Source organism: Fusarium venenatum (assembly GCF_020744135.1).
Source record: "Fusarium venenatum strain MPI-CAGE-CH-0201 chromosome Unknown EDB82scaffold_2, whole genome shotgun sequence".
Classification (NCBI taxonomy): domain Eukaryota; kingdom Fungi; phylum Ascomycota; class Sordariomycetes; order Hypocreales; family Nectriaceae; genus Fusarium; species Fusarium venenatum.
In genome coordinates this window covers 3,647,994-3,670,233 of record NW_027072130.1, presented here as the reverse complement: position 1 = coordinate 3,670,233, position 22,240 = coordinate 3,647,994, and the positions used below count along the sequence as shown (strand labels likewise).

Here is a 22,240-nt window from a genome sequence, read left to right as displayed (position 1 = left end):
CTCGAGCGTTTTGAAGAACGAATTATACCCGACTCGCATCCGCATTCACCGAAGCGAACGAGCGCGCCTCGCCTATCGTTCCAGACCTGCCTTGTCTTGCTTATATTGTTAGTGTTGGGCTCGTTTAAATTGGGGCCCAAATACATCCCTTAGCATACCATCCCGCGTCTCATCAGTCATCTCCATCTTATCACCCGGCATTATTCCGCGTTGCATCGTGGCAAAAGGTACTGTAGTATCCATCTGCCTTGTGGTAGTTCTAGTCCAGTCTATACACTTTATCTGCCGCAGACTTCTCTTCGCTTACAAGTTTCCGAAAGGCCCGCGCGCCTAGAAGGCCAGGAACGTTCCAAGACGTTTGGCGACCGAAGATGGAGTACAGTGGCGTCTAACGAGATGCCCAAATAGGAAATTCGACAAAGAAATGTGGATAGCTTCTACCGTTTTGATGTTGAATCACGGCAGGGTGGGAAACGTGCAGATCATGACAACGTGGGATCATAGAGAGATTGTTCCTACCGAGATGGCCCAGATTACTCTTTTTCAAGGGTTTCCCACAGCGGTCAAAACAATATGTTCTAGAGATGGCATTTCTAGAGATTATGCATGTGCAACATCACCAATATCTGACAGATGGGCGACCACATCATGTCCACTCTTTGTAATGCCGTGCATAGAATCCATGTCGACGTCTGTTCTCAACGCCTAAAATACTCATTCAATACGATCGGAATAACCCACGTGTTGAGCAGAATTCTCAATCTAAAGATACATACCCTATCGACTAGTCCAGTCTACAGCCTCATGATGATATGACCATCTCGATCTCAAAGCTTCCACCATAGAACATGACGTCGCGATGCACTCACATCATACCGTTAATATGCAAGCTCCCGTCGGAAATCCATCTCAATCCTAGTTTAGTTGGAAATATCGGAAACAAGATCAGAAATATCCCATCAAACAGACATCTGTATCTGTGACAATCGTTACGAGCCAGGTAGATTTGGCTGTGTAACTACCTAGGATAGGCGCAGGGATGTCATGGTGGGAGGGAAAAGTGGCCTGATTTCTTCAACAGCCCATAACTGAAGAGACCACCCAAAAACGCGTGAGCGGCGGGGGCCGGAACGGAGAGTTCGGGAAACGCGGTGTTAGTTTTATTGTACTTCCACACCTACCCTTAGCACACAAGTACTTGATCAACATCGCGGGAAATACTCGTCGAGACGTCCCCGTCGTCGTCCGTTGTACAGCTGATGGGATGTTTTGCGGGCATCACGAGGTCCCGTTTCCTTTTCCTTGGTCCTAACGGTGCCTCGGAGCCGGGAGTCGCCTTAAACAATAAACGCGGACCTAATTATCGCGCGTTTAAGAGATCATCGTCAATACTTGACGGTAACTATCACCGTGTTTCACCGGGAATACCCCATTCTACACCACAGACACTCAAGTCTACGGCAGAGCAAGCCCGTCATGGTTGCGGCATGTCTGCGGTCTCGAGCGGCATCATTGCGGCAAATGATTAGGTTTAGTCTAGTTTGGTGTGCCACTAAAATAACGTGCCGCAGACTAACCTCTCTCTGTGTCTCTTAGAGTTGGACTACAAACAAACAATAATGAGTGAGACATCACGACTGTGTTTGAGAGAACAAACTCTCTGTACAGATACTCGATCTGCACAGCATAAACGTTGAATTGTTTTTCTGCTCAGGTCGTCGGCGTTGATCAGCCAGCCCTGTTCTAGCAAAAGCACAGAAGAGATCATCCTAACCCCGGATCGGAACCATGTTCACAAAGACAAACCGAGGCATGTCTTTCATCTGATGCGGATACCTACATTTTGCTACTCACCTCATGGATGATCTCTACTCTCGGAGTGTTTTCCCCGTACCTCCAAGCCACGCCGTTTTACAATAACAAACGTCGAACGGGATACTGCAGCTGAGTCAAAAATTCGTATCGTAACACAAGGAAACGTCAAAGCTGAAAAGAAGCTGCAACGCAAAGAAGAAGCAAAAGGTCAAGTATGTATTTTTTTTTTTTAGGTAGCTGACATGCGGCACGGCGTAACGTCCCTGCAGCGGCCCGCCTCGGCTAACCATTTCCATCCACTAGAATTGCTTTTGTCAATTTTGGTGTGGACAATCATTTACAGCACACACATACCCTCCTCTCAATACCGTAGCTCAACTGAATGTTTCTTTTTCCTCGGTACTCTCCTTACTCCATAGGCCTGATGCATTTTAGTTCCGGTATAGGTACATACTGAGATCTTTTATTTGGTTAATTAACCTCTCGACGCCCCAACGTCCGTGCATCATCTTCCACTTCATCCATATCGATTTTAATCATCAGGACCAGCTGCACATGTTTTCTCTGGTGACCTAAATCCTGAGGGGATCTGACATTGTTTAAATGCAGCATGATATCACACAAACTCTTAGCAGAGCAGATCTTACCCTTCTCATTGAAGCTATTCAGTACCTATGTGTTCAATGCTTGATGCCCACATTCATATGGACAAACTTTAACCCTGCAGCTCGGCCGGACGAGTGGAAGTCCAGTCCATCGCTCCTCTATTCTCAACACAGACCAAGCCAATTGTCAAAAATGTCATTTTGGTAAACTTCTCCGTCTTGGCCAAAATGTCCCTTCCCGAAGTGGCGCATGCGCTATAACTCGCAACGAACAGTGTCTGCCATTGAAGTGGAAATTCGTATTGTAGGTTTGCCGGCCTGTTGCGCTGGGTTGTCTCTGTTACCTATCATTGTCATTTTGTCTCTGTTGGTCTTGACTTGCTTGAGGCCCGTTTGCTTCCCTCCCCCTCACAGTACATTAATGTGGTACCTCAGTCGAGAAAAGATGATATCTCATAAAATGCTACATCGCCGATGTCTTTGAGACGAACCATTGTCCATGCAAATAACCGCCCAATTTGTCGCAAACCTGTGGCCAACAAACGGACAATCACCCCTCATCTCCTATGCTCGTATCCATGTTGGTTGTTCTCTGCCCTGCTTCATGTCTACTGCACGCACACTCAAAGCACCTCCCAATCCCAGATGCTGAAGCACAACATGCATATTTCCTGCTGCCCTGCAACCTTGCGCTGCCACACTGACACTCTCTACCTCCACCTTGAACCGTTGGCATCAGACCTCGACCCTTCCATTCCCCAGCCAAGCCAAGTCTGCAGGATCTCTGTCGAGGCTTTGCCGCATCTCGCTCACTGGTGCAGAACCCGACTGTTGCAGCCAACCTCTTTCCCCTCGTTTGTTCTCGGTACACGGCACCTTCGCCTCGCCAATTGATCTGCATGGTAACCTTCCTAATTTTGCCGTTGTACTCATTGGAATCCCTCAGCTCGCCAATCTGCACCTCAAAGCTAACGTGTATCCAGTAAGGTAGTAGATAAGCTCCACTTGGAGACGTGACACAGCAGAAGCCAAGAGTAAATAAGCAGTCCCCTTGTTGTAGCTTGGTCTAGACATGATACTAAGAGTTGTGCCATTGAGAAGGTGGTTATTGCGATTTTAGATGCCGTGGCCGGCAAGTTGCAAGAGAACCAGAACCAGAACTACCGGCCATCCGGACTTCGGGACTCCCGGGAGGCACAGTCACGGTGGAAGCTGGTTCCAGTGATCTGGCAGACTTTAACTTCTTTGTTTACATCAAGTTGCCTCGATACATACTCTGGTCCACAATTGACGGCTTGGCGGCTTGTCAGTCGTTCACAGCCGACGGCCGCGCAAGTTTTCAGTCTTGGAGCTGATCAAGGTTGTTAACAAGGATCCGCATTCAATTTCACATGGCAGAAACGTTGTTTTACCTTAAATAATGACGAGTCACATGGTACGTGGAGACTACTGTATATTCTTTGTTTACGAGGGTTGAAAGAAGAGCATGTTGGTAACGCGAGCTCATCAGGCTAGAAGTACTTCCAGACAACAAGAAGCCCAGTCACTCGTCCTCTTGTATCACAGAGTTAAAGATTGATACTCTGATAATATCATTACGTTTCAATACGCCCAAAAAGCACATCTAATAATTGCAACAGGAATTCTTGTGTCGTTGAACTCATTGATGTCCAGGTGTCGCTTTTGATCTACTGTAGATCTTGCACCAGCACCTTGCTCATCAAAGGCGATCTATTCATACATTAAACAATCTTCGAACACTATGAAGCTTGCTTCATAGTTTTAAGTGAGCTCCGATACAATATTTGATCTTCGACAAGACTATAATACGTTTGTGATGCACGTTCGTGGTTCAAGTTCACGACCAAGGAGCATGCGAAGACAGTCGAAGAATCACATCATTAGTTATCTTTTCCTTGATTAATTATAAGATCCTCTGGTTTCTTTTCAACTTCTCTACATTGCCTAGAAATGCTTGTCACTATTGTTATTACCGAGTTCCAGGATTCCTTTAAAGGACATACCCTGCAGAATGTTCACTTGCTAACACTCAGGGAAACCAGCATAACCTTTATTAGTATGTCACAAAGCCCATTCACGGTGATTCTATGTAGTACAGAGCTTCTTAGTATCGCTGGTAATTGCTTTGGGAGTATCTGTTACTGAGCACTGGGATCAACGTCGAACATGCCGTCAGTGTCACACTCAACTCAACCCCCAAACAACACCATCACTTCACACATGTTCTCACGAACACTGGAGACATCTTCAAGAATTGACACCATAGTCCTGGTCACCAGTTCTATACATATTACTGGTTATTCGCGCAACTCTCGATAGTCGATTGCCATGTTGTTTCTAGGACAAGCGGACACCCCGCCTCACTTAATCAACTTACAAAGAGCAATCGAGACATTAACAACATAACAGTATCTATAACAGCTCCACAATCCTCGGTCACGACCCCCACTTCCTTTCCTCCTAACCCTTTCTTGATTACGCATATTACGCCTTGCTTATTTTGCCTTCTTATCCTAATCCCCTATCTACACTACAAACACCAAATCGTTTACTATCGACACAACGTCAATAACATGTCTAACCAAAGGAACATCGCAGCCTCAGGTCTATGGGGAAAGGGCAAACATATCACTAAACCCGCCCCTGCCCTGAAGGGTATTCTGAAGTTGTCCCAGAATACCCCATCCTCCCCCGATACCTCACGACATATCAAGTTCTGCCGCAAAGCCGACACAATTGTCTACATCCCATCCAAGAATCGCGGCCGTCGCCCTTCTCGCCGCAGGGTAAGTAAGCACAAGCATTTATACTACGGTTTTAAGGATTGGGTAATTGTCAACAACCCTCGCTCGATGAGGCGCCCACATTACCCAAGACGACGCCTAGGATGACTGGGTGATAGTCTCTCGTCCCGGCGAGAAGTATACGGCCTCCCGGGCCGATTCAGAAATCACCAGCTACGGTGACGTTATGGATTTCTTGGATGAAGACTGCGCTGCCTTCATCCTCAGTGAGCCGTTCGAGCACGCATGCATTCGACTTCAGCGCCATCTGCAGCATGACTCTAAGACAGACCGTAAGTGATCATGCTCCCTGGTGCACACGAGAAGTAAAAGTATAAAATGCTGACCGTGCGTACTTGCTTGTAACCGTAGTTGTTTCTTGGGCAATGAGACTTGCGCCCTTGATAGTAATCTCATTATAAGATGTGGAGTGTCTTGTAGGTTGTGATCTTGGAGATCGCTTAGACTGGTATCGTAGGAGATTACCTATCGTATACAGATATCTTAGTCTTGGGTAGACTTGGGTAGCACAAGGCATCTAGGTACAATATGATCGCATTCCGTATCGAGATATGCTGATAGTACACTGGTATTAATGGCGTCTGTAGATAAGTATTTAATATCTTGCCCTTATTCAGCGGCCACCGAGGCCCTCTACCCCTAACATGTGTAGTGTCTAACATAACCTCTGCATCCCCCTCCTTTAAACAAGCGCGATCTAGCAGAGAAGCTTTGTTCAAAGACTAGTCCAAGCTGCAAGTGGCCGCTCTGGACAAACGTTGACCCCTTCTCCGTTTAGCGCCTCTCTTTCCAACAGCGGTGGTTTCTTGTCTGACGGATTCTGGACTGTCCTGCTTCTGGGTAGAAACAGTCCCGGATTGTTGTCCGCCGGAGTTGGGCTCACCACTCACAGATGAAACGGAAGTAGACCTGCGCTCCTATTCTGCAGCTTTCTCCGCGCCTCCGCGCCAAAGGCCGTAAAAACCCTCACAATTCTTCCACAGCTTGATGGTACCATCCTCGGATCCGGTTGCGTAAAGCTTGCCATCAGGGGAGAATGCGATCGACCAGATGGGACCGTGATGTCCCTTGTGTGTGTCAATCTCCGTTCCATCGTCATATCGAATCACCTTGGCCCAAGTACCAGGTTCTTCGCCGACGACAAGTTTACGACCCTTAAGATCCAGCGAGACACTAGCGATAGTGTAGGGCAAAGAAATGCGTTTCAGCTCGTCCTGCGCCTGAACACCACCCCAGAAGTACGCCGTCTTTCCAGCCGCAACAGCGAGTACAGGCTTTCCGCCACCAATATCGCTGGGCGAGGCGTACTGGGGGGCCATTGACACCATTTCACAGGACTTGATGTCTCCATCAAGAACCTCGTGCCGGATGCAAGCTCGGCTGGGCAGGTCCAACCAGCGGAGTGTCTTGTCGGAGGCAGTCACAACGATATTGGGGTCCTGGGTCCAGCAAATGAACTTGATAGAACCAGTGTGGACGCCCTCGCCTATCTCAAACCCAGTCGAAGCGTTGATGGTAGTTGGGGACCCGGCTACTGGCAGCTCTGATAAGTCAAAGATGCGTAGCTTCTTCTCCATACCGCCGGTCGCGATGAGATCAGAATTATCGGGAGGATACGCAATGGCACGCACAATGTGGTCATGCTGCAAAGTGTGAAGCAGCTCGCCGGTATAGGTATCCCAAATCTTGCTTTGAGAGTGTAAGCGAAGCAATAACACCTTGTCCATCGAGCTAACTTACGCTGTGAAGTCGGCGGATGCAGTCGCAGCATGGTGGGCATCGGGGCTGAGCCGAGCCTGCCAAACAGCACCTTTGTGACCGATGAGAGTGCCAATCCTAGACGAGTCAGAAGAGCCGGTGGATCATTGCCAAGGACACCTTACCAGTCGCCAGTAATACCGTTGCGAAGCATCGGGTTGCCATCTAACAAATGTCAGCATACGCTCTACCAGAAGAAACCCAATAACGCACCTTTGCAGGCCGAGATCATGTAGTAGACATCGTTCTTGTCTTTGTCGGTGTCTTTCTCGATAGCCGAGAAGGCGATATGCGGGACGGGTCGAGAGTGACCGTGGCAGGTCAGAGGATGATACTGCCGAGGTTCAGAGGACATTGCGACAGTTGTAAGAATCGATAGTCTATGGTGTTTGTTGACTCTGGCCAATTGCGGCTGATCGAAATGTGAAGCTGTATCAGACAGACAAGAAGGGATTGCTCAATGGGAACCGAGCGTCAAATTTCTAAAAAGGAGAGTTGAAGTCGTAACGGTCGTAAGCGTCGTTAAGAGCGATCTGTATCGTGACTCGTGGCAGTGATTATCGCGTGTCGTCGCAGAAGTGTGGAGCGTCTTTCTCAAGCGATGACAAGGGCGAGACTTGGAGGAAAGGGATGGATGATTGGGAGTACCGGAGAGAATCGCAGAATAAGAGAAGCGTAAGTGTGCCCCCAAATCAAACCCCCGTGCAAGAAAAGAGTAGGAAGAGGAGAAGACAAAAGGAGGGTGGGCGGTGATAAATTGCCAAATCTTTGCGAAAGACGGGGAAACAGCAGCGCGCATTCAAAAGACAGGGTCACGCTTGCCCACTTCGTACAGCGGGGTTACAGGAATGAAGGCGGTGGACCTTTCCTTCGGAACACCTATGCACCGCCACAGGGCGGGGTGCTGCAGGTTGCCTTGTACGGCCGAGATTTATATGTACATAGTAGTGATTGATGTGTGACGACAAGGGGAAAGGATTCTATAAAGTGCAATTCTTTAAAACAAGTGAACTGCTACATCTCAACGCCGAACCCCGGCTTTAGGTGTTCATGTTCTTGTCTTTACATTCTGGTTGTCTGCATAAGTCCGGCCGAGTGGAGGTGGCTAGGTTGGTTGATAGTTTCTAGTGACGCAGTGTGGCTTAAGCTGGACTGACGGGAAGGGGCAATCGATCAGCTTCCATCACTGACCACTTTCGATCTGTCAACGACTTTACAATTTGTCACATTGCTCTTTGATGATCCCTTCTTCCGTAATTCTTTCTTGACGTCGGTGGTTTCTCTCTTGGAAAGATAGCAGGCCCTTCTCTTTCTCCTTTGTCACTCTTGCATCATCATCCCATCCAGTCCGTTGAGGTCCCCACTACATTGAGCAGTGTTACATACCCAACTCATCTTGTCTATCACCATCATCAAGATGACTGACTTCAAGCTATCAGCACAGTTGGTTGGCCATGAAGCTGATGTAGGTGCTATTATTCAGTCCACATTTAAAAGGTGCTCCCGACTAACGGGTTGTCTAGGTTCGAGCCGCAAGCTTCCCCTCTCCCGATACCGTCGTGACTGCCTCTCGCGATTGCAGCGTCCGCGCATGGCGTCGCACCCAAGCATCTCCTCCGAATTTTGAAGCCACTCTCTTGAGCCGCGGCTCCGAATATGTCAACTCTCTATCCTTCTTTCCTCCATCAAACGAGCACCCTGATGGCTATGTTGTCTCTGGCGGAAAAGATACCATCATCGAAGTCAAGTCCCCCAACGCAACCAGCACCGATAATGCCGAGCGCCTTCTGATCGGTCACTCAAACAATGTCTGCACTATTGATGCTGCCCCCAGTGGCAAGTATCTAGTGTCCGGCGGCTGGGACGGTCAAGCCCGTGTTTGGAGCCCCCAGAAGTGGGAAACAGAGCTATTACTAAGTGGCCACGAAGGCATGTCGGTCTGGAGCGTTGTTGCTCTCAACGACCATACAGTAGTAACTGGTTGCGCCGACAAAAACATCCGCATCTTTGACTTGCGGCAGTCTACCTCTGGAGATGTAGCACCAAATTCGACTATTTATACACCCGACGTTGTCCGCGCCCTCTGCCGGGTTCCTCAGAATCACCCGAGCGGTGCCGATATTGCGAGCGCGAGCAACGATGGCACTATCCGTCTATGGAAATTGAACGGCCAGCAGGTTGCAGAACTTCATGGCCATGAGAGCTTCGTTTACAGTATCACAAGTCTCCCTACAGGCGAACTGGTCAGCGCAGGAGAGGATCGCACTGTAAGAGTATGGAAAGGCAACGAGTGTGTACAGACCATTACTCACCCCGCCATCTCTGTATGGACAGTGGCGGCGAACCCCGAAACTGGAGATATCGTTACAGGCGCCAGCGATAGCATTGCTCGCGTTTTCACAAGAAGCCCTGAACGTACTGGTGACGACGCGATGCTTAAGGAGTTCGAAGAATCCGTCAAGTCGTCATCGATTCCCCAACAACAAGTCGGAGGCATCAACAAGGAGAAGCTCCCCGGACCCGACTTCCTGACTTCCAAGGCTGGTACCAAGGAGGGTCAAGTTCAAATGATCAAGGAGGACAATGGTGCCGTGACTGCTCACACATGGTCCATGAGCCAGCAGCAATGGGTCAATGTCGGAACAGTCGTCGATGCTGTCGGCAGTACTGGCAAGAAGGTCGAGTACAACGGAAAAATGTACGATTTTGTATTTGATGTTGATATTGAGGACGGAAAACCTGCTCTCAAGCTTCCCTACAACCTCTCTGAAAACCCTTACGAGCGAGCTACCAAGTTCTTGGGCGATAACGAGTTGCCACTCTCCTACCTCGATAATGTAGCCAATTTTATTACGGAGAATACCAAGGGCGCCACTCTAGGCCAGACTTCAGAGCCCGGCGGTCCTGATCCTCTTGGCACCGAGTCGCGGTATCGCCCTGGTGAGAACACTCAGCCCAAGGTGCTCCCTCAGAAGGAATATCTCAGCATCACAGCAGCTAAATATGAAGGTAAGTCTCCTATTTTATCTTCATTGCTCAAACATCCGCTGACTATTTAGCTATGTTCAACAAAATATTGACCATCAACAAGAACATGGTTTCATCAGGTGGCAAAGATGCTGCTCTCAACCCATCTGACGAATCCACACTATCTGAGCTACGCACTGCCATTGAGTCCAACAAGCCTGTCCCTCAACACGCCATGCCTCTTCTCGTCCGAATTCTTACCCAATGGCCCTATTCAGACCGTCTAGCTGGCCTCGATCTCCTCCGCTGCGTGGCAAAGTATCCTCTTGTCGCACAGTTCTCTGATCCGACAGTGGGCTCTCTTCTCGATCTTGCTTTCGCATCATCTCTGCCCCAAGGCGAAACTCCCAATGAGAACGCAGTCATGATGGGCCTTCGTACTCTCGCAAACATCTTCTCCACCGCCAATGGCCGCTCGATTGTGAGCGCTCAATCGGATGAAGCAATCTCATTCTTGGAGCGCGTCGTTGGTGTATCATCCGATCCTATTGGACCCTTGAACCGTAACGTTCTCATTGCGGCCACCACAGCAGCAATCAACCTCTCAGTTCTCGTACACCGCGAGCGTCTTCTCACTCCCGATCAACGTCGTCGCCTAGCTATTCTTCTCGGTACAATCCTTTCTCGTGATGGTCAGACGGACTCAGAAGTTCTATACCGTGCCCTTGTGGCGCTCGGCACATTGCTCTCAGCATCAAAGACTGAAGCAGCCAATCTCGGCATCAAGGGGTGGATCCAGGGTGCTGCAGGACGCAGCTCAGAAGAGCGTGTCAAGTCTGTCGCGGCAGAATGCACTAAGGTAGCTCCATAAATGTGATGGCGATGGCGGCAATGCAAGTGTGTTGCAGCGCCAAGCCGGGTTCCGCTTGACGTAGAGGGACGGAAGTAAGGTATTAGAAGGGAATTGCAGAGTACATAGAGCAGTAAATGGATACCAGCTGTTTTTGCCCGTAGCGAGTGAAGCTTCCATTTTGTCTAGTCTCGATGTTCACTCGTGTGACCCTATTAGGTGAATTGGATGTGCATTATCGAGTGGATCTCACTTTCGCTGCTAGACTAATACCGCAAGTATTTTGGGGTTGAATAATCGTAAATATGTTATTTGACGTAGTGTCTCAAATGAAAGAAGCAATATAGAAGCTCCTCCAACACCTAAACAAGACGTTCTGGCCCATTTCAGGGTCTGTCAGAAGTAATTAAAGAAACAACAAAATCCGGGGATATCCCAATTCCCACCATAAACGCCATTCATTATGCTTTCAGGTATACATTTTCTTCACTTCATCACGCTAGCAGAAAAGCCCAGAAACCAGCTGCCACCAAGGGTATCCAGCCCAGTTGGCGGAAGGCAAGGGTGGCGCCGGACTCGCTCACGTATTCATCTGAGCCGGATTCCTTGGTCGTGATGGTGTATATCTCTGCGAAGCCGATATCGGTCGAGTTGAAGCAGTTAGTCTCATTCACCTCTTTGAGGTTCTTGTCGCCAGGTTCTGCGAAGATGATATCGACGCACTGCGTTTGTGTTAGCTGACTGTTGACAACGCTTAGTTGATTTCATGTGACGTACAGAGTAGAGAGCTGCGCCGTGCACGGCGAGTTCAACGACTTGAATTGTCGCCTTGTCTCCGGCCTTTACTGTTGTGTTTTTTGGCAGAGGCACCTGAGGAAGGCAGATGGTTCCAGGGAATGGATTGTTGGTGGGACCGAGGATCTGGAACATGGGGACCATGGGGAGAGTCATGTTTGCAGGGCCACCGTCTGGACCGTCGTCGCCGAAACCCATGTTGATGTAGGCAAATGCTGTCTCGTGACCACGGAACCAGCCGGGCTGGAAAGCAATGGCACCGCCTGTCGTGGGCCAGTATGTGCGGTTTGTCGTAACATTGTGACCACCACCTTGTTACTGATTAGCTGATTGCTCCGTGTTTGTTTGAGTACACGAGGGACGTACATGGATATATCCATTGCATGCCATAGGGAAAGGTCTCGTTGGTGATGAGGTTGTTGCCGCGCCAGCCTGGATAGGTGATTACACTGTGGGCGGATACGATTGTCGCAAGGACGATGGTGAGAAGTGCTGACGTCCGCATGTTTGCGATTGTGTAAGGGTTATCGGTATATCGGTAAGAGTTGAGTTGGTACTCTTTGGGCTGTGCTGTAGCAAGCAAACAGATGTCGCTATGTTTCGCGTCCAAGTGATAAGGCTCAGCCTCGTGAAGCAATGAACATGTCACGAATCAATAAACAGAATAGCTGTCAAGGACTATCGGAGAAAAAAAGAACAGAAGAATGATTGAAGATGGAGAAAAGGGCTTATGAACTGGCCGCAGGGCCTCGAGGGGGCATGGACATGGTCTTAAGGAGCCGGGGAACCGAGTGGCCATTTTTTCCATGGCCGGGTTCTAGGGCGGCGGCTGCAAGCACTTGATTTGATGTGATGGACATGGACATGGTGAAAGAGGTCAAGGTGCAAAGAAGCAGTGCTGAGTGTGATTTGGGAAACCTGCCCAGTAAGAAGCCGTTGGGGATGCTTGCTGGAGGGTGTGACCCCTGCTGCAGGACCCGTAGAGAGGGCCAGTAGGAAGCTCAGGAAGGAGTGACAATCTGTGAGTTGACTTGTTTCTGGCTTTTGGTTGGGTTGCTTTAAGCGCTGACGCTAGGGCGGGGCGGGGCGCAGGGCCAATGATCTACGGGAGGTTATATCGTGGCGCTCGGCTTCCATATCCAACCTCCAACTTCTTCTATCTCCCCGCTTGACAAGGGGATAAATTAAATGTCTTGAAGAAAAACTAAACTCTATGAACCGACTTTGTTTAAATATCGGATCAGTTGAGCCGATTTTTAGTATCACTCTTGCCTATCCGTAATCATTCATCTGCTGACTTTTTAGAGTAAACGCCGTGTTGTACAGTACAGAGTACAGACACAACCGTAAGCTGATAGTTGTCACAGTCACAGTACTACGTTGTAACGTTGGCTTGATTGTTAGCAGTTCGGCCACTGGGATGAATCACAACCTCGTCTTGTACTCGTGAACCGCAATGCCATGTTGTAGAACAACAAAAGATAATCAAGACAATCATCCATTCATTCATAAAATACTATAAAGCCATGTTCAAGTCCAAGCCAGTCGGAGAATTATATTATTATTAATCTAATTGTTCACCAAGTAAAGCACCTCTCATCAGGGTATCAGAAAAATTAACCGCTGGAAGCATAAGAGACGAAATTAGTAGGTTATTTTATGCTCCTCGGACGATAGTACTTAGACTACTTATTTTTTGTACCCTAAGACTTTGGAGGCTAATTTTTCTGCTACCTACTAGCTCACCTTGACCTCACCGAGCTACACCGAGGCGGTGGAGTCCCAAAATCTCAACCTTCACGACATCCTCACTGAAACTCACTATAAAAGTGAACATCTCACAAGAACATTCTTTTCACTCAAGATCGATTAATCCCATACTTCACACTTACCATCATCTCATTCCCGATTACCCCCCGCCTTGACTTTGTTACAAATATCACTCCACTGACTCATCACAATGTCTTCCCCTAGAGATTCTCAAGAATGGACACAAGTTTCTCGCAGATCTCGCAAGAACAAGAACAATTCCACAAATTCCAATCAAGTATCTTCATCATCTAGCCCGCGTGTCGCCGCCCGCGTGAACGTTCCCAATACAGAAAACATCCGCAACCCGGCTGAGCTTGAAACATCTTACAGACGATACCGCGAGCGTTGGGAGTCTGAGCCATCATGTGCAAAAGTCCGCGATCTCATCACAAGCAAAGCTTCACAACTCAACAACGTCAATCGTGCTGTCAACTTTGGCGTTGGCACGTTTGATCCAAAGGGGGCATATGATCCCAAGGCGTCGTTTGTGCAACTCGCAGCATTTGATATCATTGTAGAAGAATTAGGTATGGCAACTTGACTCTTGTAAAAGTAGAAAGCTAACGGTCATGTATAGAGAAAATCACGGGTGAGAAGATGGAGACTTATGTTCAGGATCCAATGTTCAGTGCCTCCGACAAGACCTTCCTCGGCAACATTGGCCATACTGTCGTCGAAGAACCAGCTGGAAACGACCTCGTCACACCAACCACGTTCTTCTTTGGTGTTCATCTCTACAGGGGTGTTTATAAAGAAGCGTTGGAGAAGCATCTCCCTGCGCTCTTCATCGGAACAGGCTGGGATGCCTGGGACGAGTAAGTTGCCCTCCGATACTTGATGGTCAGATGTGGCTAACAGTGAACTTTCAGTATGCCGAGTCTAGATGGTCTCGAAGAAATTCGCGAGATACACAAGACATATGAGCATTGCAGGTTTCCTGAGGACAAGTATGACACGGCGTTTTCGACTACAAGCATTTACTGGAAGGTTGAGGGTGAGAAGGAGGAGTCGGTCGAGGACAAAGACAAGGGCAAAGGAAAGGAGAAGGGAGAGGATGAGAGGGAAAAGGTTGCAGTCAAGGAAGAAGACGAGGATGAACTAGCCAAGAAACTCGAGTCGACTACTATCTCGTAATAAGTAATTATCAACGAGTCAATTTACTTTGTGGAGATTTACTCTTGTGCGGTGCCATCAGCGTTTGACTGACAGTAGAAAAGGCAGTCTCCTTAAGTCTTAGGGCACAAAAATAAATAGTCTACAAACTATGGTCTAAGAAGCATAAAATAACCTACTAATTTCGTCTCTTATACTTCTAGCGGACAACTTTTCTGCGACCCGCCAACTTCCCTTATCTTTGCATATCACTTGGCTTGACCTATTCATCCCTGTTGTTGCTTGGTGTGTGTTGAGAAGACGATGAGGGAAGTTGAGGAGAGAAAGGTTGAAAGGGATGGAATTTATAGTCTGCTGCTACTAATTGGAGATGAAGATTTGGATGGATTAGAGGAGGATATTGGAAAGAGAAAGGTTCCGATGAGGGCTTCAATTGGCTATGTTGAACGGCCAATTCTACACTCGCCGTCTTCGACAGTGATTCACAAAGGTCTTGCGGCAGCAGACTATAAGTTCCATCCCTTTCAACCCTTCTCTCCTAAACTTTCCTCATCCTTTCAACAATGTCTTCTTCGCCCGAGACTAAGGGCTTCGACTCAAAGGCCAGAGAAGCAGAATATCAAGCCCTTTGGCAAACCTGCGATCGCGCCACAAGAAGTGGCGACTACATCTATGCCGACGGGGAGACAAAGCGTGAAATCTTGCGCATTGCTTGCTACGATCGTCTTGAGAGGAGGTACATCCATTGACTTCATCTCTTGGACTTTGTTAACCTTGTTGGATAGACGTGCTCAGGGCAAGACTATGTGCAGAACCAACGTGACCAGCATGGTCGATCTTCATATTCAACGCGAAGTCACTCGTCTCCGCTATCGCGCGCCTCCTCGCAGGATGCAGGCCGCTGTTCCTGCTCCGAACCCGGCCCCGAACTTGGTTCCTTTCCTTGCCGAGCCCCAGCATTACAATGCCAACCCTGCGGCTTTCAACCCCGCTCAGAATCTAGGTCAAATCCCCTATTTAGCTATCCCGCAGAGTCAGCATCTGCCTCAAGTCCCGGCGGTGCCCCCTGGTTTGGACATGCCGATGCACACCGAGAGCCATACCGTCCGTTCTTTATGTGACGAAGTGGCCGCTCAGAAAGAGCTCATGGAGAGATTGGTCAATACCCTCCGCGGCTACCACAGACGGATCGTTACACTCGAGGGTCAGATGCAACAGATGAGCCAGGAACGCCGAACTGCAGCCTTTGCCCAGCCTGTCTATCCCATTCACTATGCCATGCAATATCCGTTGGAAGGTCTCAATAGCGGTGACCTCAACTTTGCCATGGAAGGGCAGGTGACGCCTGCGAGCCAGATCTCGGACGGAAATGGGGATGAAGATGGTCAAGAGGGAGGCGCACCATTGGTAGAAGCTTGAACAAATGGGATGAGATTATGGGGCGCAAAAGATACAATCAGCAAAAGGACTGGACTAGAGGCACGACGCAAATCGAGAGGAACTGATTACAAACATGGGGTGGGAAAACGATGAATACTTCTAGCTTTGCCAAATAGCTCATAATGAATGACGATAATGACAACGAAACTGTCTATACACGATAGCGCCTTAGCCCGAACCGAATAACTTCCCTGTGTTTATCACCATAGCGAACAGCCAATGACCCGATTCATCAAATATGCTTCCTATTTGTTACCTCATGCATCAACTATATACTTTCGCAAGCACGAGTCGTCGCAGGAAACCTTCTTTCCGGTCCATCTCTACAAAACAATCATCATCTTCAACATGAAATAAACAACAGGCATCGCAAGGTTTCCGCTCGTTTTCCTGGCACTCCTTAACTCCGGTTCCATGAGGAAAAGAAAGAAAAAAAGACATTAAATACTGAGTGTCAAGAGTCGCTATTGGCTATATCCAATGCATACCCTTATCCTCGTAAGCTGGTATCGACTGAAGGATGCATCGTGGCTGAGAATGTCGTAGAATTGCGTCTCTGGTCGTTTAGGAAAAGGCGCTGTAATCCTTGAGCGTCTTGCCGTCGCAGTCAGGAATCTTGACTCCCTTTTTGAGATCGCGATCAATAGTCAAGAGGCCCCACTTGTCCTCCCACTCCTTGCCCTTTTCGTTGTACCTCTCCTTCCAGGGCTCGTCGAATGCCTCAAACCAAAAGTAGTTGGTCCCATTCTTGAGGGCCTGGCAAACCCAGTCCTCCATGAAGGTGTTCAGTTCATCAACGCCAGCGACTGAACCCTTGGTACAAGAAGTTGCGGTACCGCCGCAGTGGGTTCCACCACCAGTTGGCCAGCCCGTCTCTGAAATGATGTTCTTCTCCTTGTCCGACTTCCAAAATTGTCCATTGTTGTTCTTCCAAAAGCTGGAGGTCCAATCAGCTGCCTCATCGGCCTCGACGCCTGCAAAGAAAGGATGAATGTTGGCCATAATGTAGTCACTGTCGGCGGCTAGCTCGGAATCCCAATCATCGCCCAAATCCGAGGTGGCAACAGGCAGCTTCAGGCCCTTCTTCTTGAGCTTGGTGCGGGTGTCGGCAAGAATCTCTGCCAAGGTGGTGATGTTCATCTCCTCTCGAAACAGGATCTCGTTGGCAATAATGATGCCTTCAAACGGGTCATCACCGTACTCATCCAGAATGTCCCACATTTGGCTCATCTGTCGCTCGTTGGTCGTCTCGTTCTTGTCCAACCAAACACCCATCCAGACCTTGGTGTCGTCAAGCTCCAAGCGCTGAATGGAGTGAATCAGCATCTGAGTTTGGTTACAATCTGTACCGTAGAGTCGGATCCTGTTGGTAAGCTGACCCAATATGGCAACGTCGCGTGTAATATTGTTCTGAGAGGGTGGGTTATGCATGCAGTCGGGATACTGAGAGTTGAGCGGGGTGTAGTCCATGCCAGGGAATACCCGGTGCAGGTCAGGGTTGTTGAGGAGCTCCTTGATCTCAGCGCTGTTCTTGCCGAGATCACCGTTCTTCTTCGTGTCGTCCTTAGCTGACTCTCCCTGATTGCTGCCACCCGCTCCTCCGCTTTCGTCCCTTCCATTGTTGACCATGCTACCCACGACGCCGCCCACAATGGCACCGACAATGACGAGGAATACCACAATGATGACGAGCCATTTGCACTTCTTGCTTCTCCCAGTGTCGTTAGCTGCCGAACCATAATGCTTTTCACGTGCTGCGTTCATTTCATAAGCTCCTCCTGCATCGTATTAGCAACTACGCATTATACCCAGGAGTAAGTAAATACTGACCTCTACCGCTCATCAGGCCGCCAGCAGCCACACCGCCAGCAGCCGCACCACCTCCAACCGCAGCAGCAGAAGCAGAAGCACCTCTCTTTGCGCGGTCTGAATTGGAGAGACTTAGCATCGAGTTTCGTTGACTCTTTCCATACACCAGTCCATCATCTCCATCGTCGACGATCTCATTAGGATTCACCACACCAAGATTGGCGCTACCGTTTCGTGAGTTGGTGTATCCGTGGTAGGGGTTGTCAACGTAAGGGTCACTTCCGTTGTAATGGGATGTTGATGATGAGCCTGGAGGTCCACGAGGCGAATCGTATCCGTAGCCGTAGCCGCCATTTCCTCCATGCGGGTTCTGTTGTGTCCGCGATGGGGGTGGAGGCAAACGAGAGTGTTCCATTGCGCCTGTACCACTACTATAAGGATTACGGTTAGCAACGTGTGCGATTCTTGTCTTTCTACCAGACGCCGACATTCCAAACTTATCTGCGACCGGTACAGTATAGAAGTTTGAATGATCTTACCCCAGATGTCCTCCTCCGCCACCCCCGTAGGTGTTGTAGCCCTGGTCGGCGTGGTAGTCACGGTCGCTGTGGTAGTTGCGGTCGCCTTGGTGAGGTGATGGGCGCCGAGGACTGTCGTAGCCAGCTGATCCTCCGTAAGGTGAAGCCGAGCGACCTTGAGAATGGTAATCGTCGTAGCCGCCCTGCACGCGGTTGTAGGAAGAATCGGGATGGGCGCTTGGGTGGTTCGACCTTGCGGGAGCGTCGTGTGCAGCGGTTTGCGAATAACTATGGGGTGGAGGAATGGGTCGCTGCGGCGAGGGATTGTAGTAGTTTTGAGAGTCGAGAGGTTCTCGCTCGTAAGGATCCCCGTGGTAATTCTGCATTGTGGATAAGGTATCCGTAGAAAGTTGGAGCCCAGCGAAAGGAAGTGGCAGAGTATCCGTCGATACTAGGGATTGCGACTCGAGAGCAGCCAATGCAATGCCAAGAGTATGGATGATGCCAGCAGCGGCGAGCCGCCTCAAGGTGATGGGGCTATTATCAAGTGGATCGGATGATGGTTTGTGGTGGCTTTAGCGACAGGAAGCGGAGCAAGACCAACAAATGCAAGGAATACAAGTGAGCGAGTGGAATAAAAAGACCGAGTCTTGAGCTATTGATTGACGAGTATGCGTACAGTAAATAAGATGAAAGGGAATGGAAGGGGGGAAAAGATGGAGGAGATGCAAGAGTCTTGATTTCAGTGCAACTTTGGGGCCGTTGCAAAGTTGGAAAGAACGAATGAGAGGATCAAGCAGCTTCTAGGGAGCCACACCGGATGCGGACCGATAACCTGGAATTGCCCTTTTTAGCGGGAGTTCCGCCCTGGACTCCCCGGCAACCGGCCCCTACAGCTACAATACAGCAGGTCAATAACCCCGGTAAGAGGCGGGACCCGTGACGCAGACGTTTTAGTCTACACTATCTCCTTACCTCCTCGACTTGTTGTCACTCTATTCCAATCAAAAGGAATACTTGATCATATTGAAAACGGTCTTTAATTACGAAATGAATCTTGTCTGGTGAAGAAAAACGAGACAAGAGGTTTTACGAGCACAGCCTCCCTCTCCCCCAAATCGGGTCGGGTCCAACGGCAGAAAACGAGGTTGGCAATGATCTAAACCATCTTAGTCGTCAGATGGTGTAAGAGAATCACCAACACGGGGTTGGTCAGGCAGCTTAGGTTGGCTTGCTGAGGCTATTTCTATCGTGGATGCGTTGCGCGTCCTTTTTTTTTTTACTTTACCGTCTCTCTCAAAACTTTGATCTATATTCGGAAACCGTTTTTTTTTCAGCCAACTTCTTCCTGTCTAGACTAGTCTTTGTCCCTTTTAATCTAACATGGGAATCTATGTTTACAACAATAGCGTCGTTGTATTGAGACCTCGTTCGTTACATGAGGGTTATTCTGTAAGAGCATGGCACAGTAAATTCTCGACTCTAACCCCAGTCAGTACCTCCCCTAGTCCATGGACGGCTCCTCTTGGCGAAGTATGGTACTTGTACTTTCGCCTGTCGATTGACGATCAAGCGGCCCAGGATCATGGAACGCGGCAAAGCGATATGGGTCAATTAAACAGCGTGTAGACTACAGAGTATCTATCCATTCCAGCACGCATTGCAATCAGCAAAGCAATGCATTTCACATTGATGAGGCGGTACAGTTTACATCCAACACAACATGGGCAATTATTAATTAATGCAATACAAACATTGGGGGCCTGGTTCGTGGCGTTATATTAATTTATCGCCTTGATTATCACCGACGGCACAGCGACTAAAAATAAGGCCCAGCACCGTTCGTTATATCGCGTCTTCCCAGTCACTATTTGCTCAAATTAAATAATGCTCGACTGAATTAACTAACCATCGTCACTCGCCTTTTGTTATCTTGCTTGTTTGCGGACCTACTTACAACAATCAGCAGATTAAAGGATCCTCACTGACCCAGTCTTGCTCCCATTTTTTTCCTTTACTTAGTGCGACGCTTTCATTTAATTGGTGATCCAGAAGTGTTTATGTGACACTTTTGTTGATCAAAAAGATCTGTGCTTTGGACGATAAGACTTATGATAACGATCGCCGCAACATTGTACATGTCATCGACGATGAGCCAGTCGTCCAATTACAGTCCAACAGAGGCTTCCCCTAAACATGTCAATTCTCTCTTCTCAAGCAAAGCACTAACAATTAAATAGTCTCGACGCCAGGCTTTTCTAACAGTGGCATGTCCTTAAACTTGACAAGCGTTACTTTAGGGCTGAGGTAGTGCTATTCTCGTGACCAGGTTAGTAGGCAATCGCGGCTAGAACTATGTCTAGCTTCAGCTCAGTCAAATCAGTCATGGACCCTTGAGGCTGAACAAAAGAGATCACGCGATAAATTAAGGAATGCTAGCGCTGAGACTCCTATTCGGAGATTTTGAGACTTACCAAAGTCACCGCATATTGCTAATAGCTAATGGCAGGTATCTGGTCACGGTGTTTCGTACATCTAACTTCAATTGTTTAACAAACCAACACTCTGTCTAGAGACTGTCGTGGAACGTTACACTAAGCATATATGGACATCATCATACCAATGCATACCGTTGATACACAGTCAATTTTGACACCTAGATATCACACCGGCTGCTGATGTATCATATGGTGTATAAGTTGTACGTGGTTGTTGTTTACTGCAGACCTGCGACATGGCATTACGCTCCAGGGTAGTCAACGTCGACCACATCTAGGTATGGCTCGATGAATCCGACTGCGTTTACGCAATTGATGTTAGGCAGGAGTGATACCTAAGGCCTAGTTTATGTTTGTTAGTTATTCACTGGAGGCAAGCTGCCAAACCAGGGAGGCTTCTGGAAGAGAAGCCATGGCTATGAAGCCTAGCTTCTCTTCTAACCTGATTTGAATCTATACGGTGTTTTCTACATCTCAAATATCTAAGTATTGATCATGATGTTTAGTCTTGGTAATATTTCTTCCAACTTTGGTACCACCTTGCTCCTTGCTTGCCATCACGGAGGCTCCGACTCGTATTGCTGTGTTTGATGGCTTACATCTATTTATATGGCCGGATTCCAAGCCACCATGCGCTACGTTGAGTATGCAGGCCATAGAATTGACAAAGCATTTGTTGAGTGCGACCATTAAGGAAGGAATCAAGTTACCTGTTTGGTAGGGGGCATGAATCTCTTGGTATTGTGCTCCTACATGTAGACTGCAACCGAAATAAGAGTGACTCTTAGTTGCTGAGCACTATGAAGAATTCCATTGGTTACCTGTCAAACAGCTCCATCTCTAGTGTCTTCAACGTATAGACCACCAAGTAGAATAGCTTCTCCTCGCCGCAATCTATAATTACCTAGTAGACTAATTGTAGAACAAGGAAACATAGCATGAGCCCTGGTTGTATATATCGCCATGCTGGATCAACCCGCTCATGTGATCGGACCTTTGAACAAACACCAGCTAGTTCTGAAGAAAATCGTTTTGTTCTCAACCTCGAAGCCGGCATCGCAAGGTCATACAAGCACACATTCACCGAAATCTCACCATTGACCATGTTAGCCAAGCACATAATGACGTTGTATACAAGGACTATCCTCCACAACCCCAACCAACGAGCTGGTGCGCGGAGCATAACTCCGACATCCGCTCCACATATTATGCTCACCTGAATATCTATGTCGATCGATTGCACGTCGAAAAGTGGCATTCCTCTGTCTGTTTCGACTGCGATTTCTTCAGACATGCTCGATATGCTCTTGCTACTCTACGGACGGTAAGGCGAAGACGAAGGAGCCATTCATAATGGAAGGGCCTGCTCCGATCTGGTCACCGTGATGTCATGTCGACGACTCAGGTGTTGATGTCATACATGTGAAACGACGGC

General features: G+C 48.5%; 7 protein-coding genes across 7 annotated transcripts; 4 read left to right on the top strand and 3 right to left on the bottom strand.

Moving 5' to 3' along the window:
• Nucleotides 1-5,014: 5,014 nt before the first annotated feature.
• EDB82DRAFT_523843 (uncharacterized protein) lies at nt 5,015-5,525 on the top strand (the record flags this gene model as incomplete). Its single annotated transcript, XM_025734141.1, has 2 exons — nt 5,015-5,227; nt 5,328-5,525. The coding sequence occupies 2 exons, from the start codon at nt 5,015-5,017 to the stop codon at nt 5,523-5,525; spliced, it is 411 nt and encodes a 136-aa protein (XP_025584978.1).
• A 437-nt stretch (nt 5,526-5,962) lies between these two features.
• On the bottom strand, nt 5,963-7,477 carry EDB82DRAFT_160736 (WD40-repeat-containing domain protein). Its single transcript, XM_025734140.2, has 4 exons — nt 7,217-7,477; nt 7,129-7,168; nt 6,986-7,081; nt 5,963-6,934 (listed from the first exon to the last, which is right to left on the bottom strand). The coding sequence occupies exons 1-4, from the start codon at nt 7,356-7,358 to the stop codon at nt 6,163-6,165; spliced, it is 1,050 nt and encodes a 349-aa protein (XP_025584977.1). The 5' UTR covers nt 7,359-7,477; the 3' UTR covers nt 5,963-6,162.
• A 517-nt stretch (nt 7,478-7,994) lies between these two features.
• On the top strand, nt 7,995-11,164 carry EDB82DRAFT_160710 (WD40-repeat-containing domain protein). The gene is made up of 3 exons (XM_025734139.2): nt 7,995-8,468; nt 8,527-10,012; nt 10,063-11,164. The coding sequence occupies exons 1-3, from the start codon at nt 8,421-8,423 to the stop codon at nt 10,839-10,841; spliced, it is 2,313 nt and encodes a 770-aa protein (XP_025584976.1). The 5' UTR covers nt 7,995-8,420; the 3' UTR covers nt 10,842-11,164.
• On the bottom strand, nt 11,158-12,253 carry EDB82DRAFT_160698 (uncharacterized protein). Its single transcript, XM_025734138.2, has 3 exons — nt 11,982-12,253; nt 11,598-11,926; nt 11,158-11,542 (listed from the first exon to the last, which is right to left on the bottom strand). Exons 1-3 carry the CDS (start codon nt 12,118-12,120, stop codon nt 11,315-11,317), a joined length of 696 nt encoding a protein of 231 aa, XP_025584975.2. The 5' UTR covers nt 12,121-12,253; the 3' UTR covers nt 11,158-11,314.
• Nucleotides 12,254-13,186: 933 nt separating this feature from the next.
• EDB82DRAFT_535827 (uncharacterized protein) lies at nt 13,187-14,758 on the top strand. Its single transcript, XM_025734137.2, has 3 exons — nt 13,187-13,954; nt 14,005-14,242; nt 14,297-14,758. Exons 1-3 carry the CDS (start codon nt 13,576-13,578, stop codon nt 14,559-14,561), a joined length of 882 nt encoding a protein of 293 aa, XP_025584974.1. The 5' UTR covers nt 13,187-13,575; the 3' UTR covers nt 14,562-14,758.
• A 345-nt stretch (nt 14,759-15,103) lies between these two features.
• EDB82DRAFT_574426 (uncharacterized protein) lies at nt 15,104-16,032 on the top strand (the record flags this gene model as incomplete). The annotated part of the gene is made up of 2 exons (XM_025734136.2): nt 15,104-15,276; nt 15,326-16,032. The coding sequence occupies 2 exons, from the start codon at nt 15,104-15,106 to the stop codon at nt 15,957-15,959; spliced, it is 807 nt and encodes a 268-aa protein (XP_025584973.1). The 3' UTR covers nt 15,960-16,032.
• Nucleotides 16,033-16,544: 512 nt separating this feature from the next.
• EDB82DRAFT_523837 (glycoside hydrolase superfamily) lies at nt 16,545-18,693 on the bottom strand (the record flags this gene model as incomplete). Its single annotated transcript, XM_025734135.1, has 3 exons — nt 16,545-17,758; nt 17,811-18,220; nt 18,329-18,693. 3 exons carry the CDS (start codon nt 18,691-18,693, stop codon nt 16,545-16,547), a joined length of 1,989 nt encoding a protein of 662 aa, XP_025584972.1.
• Between the last annotated feature and the right edge of the window lie 3,547 nt (nt 18,694-22,240).

Excerpts from the sequence above, each read along its gene's own strand:
- EDB82DRAFT_160736 (XM_025734140.2), bottom strand. The coding sequence starts at position 7,358 with ATGTCCTCTGAACCTCGGCAGTATCATCCTCTGACCTGCCACGGTCAC. Across the intron at positions 7,169-7,216 it reads CATGATCTCGGCCTGCAAAG|ATGGCAACCCGATGCTTCGC; the intron begins GTGCGTTATTGG and ends GACATTTGTTAG. Across the intron at positions 7,082-7,128 it reads AACGGTATTACTGGCGACTG|GATTGGCACTCTCATCGGTC; the intron begins GTAAGGTGTCCT and ends TGACTCGTCTAG.
- EDB82DRAFT_160710 (XM_025734139.2), top strand. The coding sequence starts at position 8,421 with ATGACTGACTTCAAGCTATCAGCACAGTTGGTTGGCCATGAAGCTGAT. Across the intron at positions 8,469-8,526 it reads TGGTTGGCCATGAAGCTGAT|GTTCGAGCCGCAAGCTTCCC; the intron begins GTAGGTGCTATT and ends CGGGTTGTCTAG. Across the intron at positions 10,013-10,062 it reads CACAGCAGCTAAATATGAAG|CTATGTTCAACAAAATATTG; the intron begins GTAAGTCTCCTA and ends CTGACTATTTAG.
- EDB82DRAFT_160698 (XM_025734138.2), bottom strand. The coding sequence starts at position 12,120 with ATGCGGACGTCAGCACTTCTCACCATCGTCCTTGCGACAATCGTATCC. Across the intron at positions 11,927-11,981 it reads CATGCAATGGATATATCCAT|GTGGTGGTCACAATGTTACG; the intron begins GTACGTCCCTCG and ends ATCAGTAACAAG. Across the intron at positions 11,543-11,597 it reads ACGGCGCAGCTCTCTACTCT|TGCGTCGATATCATCTTCGC; the intron begins GTACGTCACATG and ends ACACAAACGCAG.
- EDB82DRAFT_535827 (XM_025734137.2), top strand. The coding sequence starts at position 13,576 with ATGTCTTCCCCTAGAGATTCTCAAGAATGGACACAAGTTTCTCGCAGA. Across the intron at positions 13,955-14,004 it reads TATCATTGTAGAAGAATTAG|AGAAAATCACGGGTGAGAAG; the intron begins GTATGGCAACTT and ends GGTCATGTATAG. Across the intron at positions 14,243-14,296 it reads GGCTGGGATGCCTGGGACGA|TATGCCGAGTCTAGATGGTC; the intron begins GTAAGTTGCCCT and ends GTGAACTTTCAG.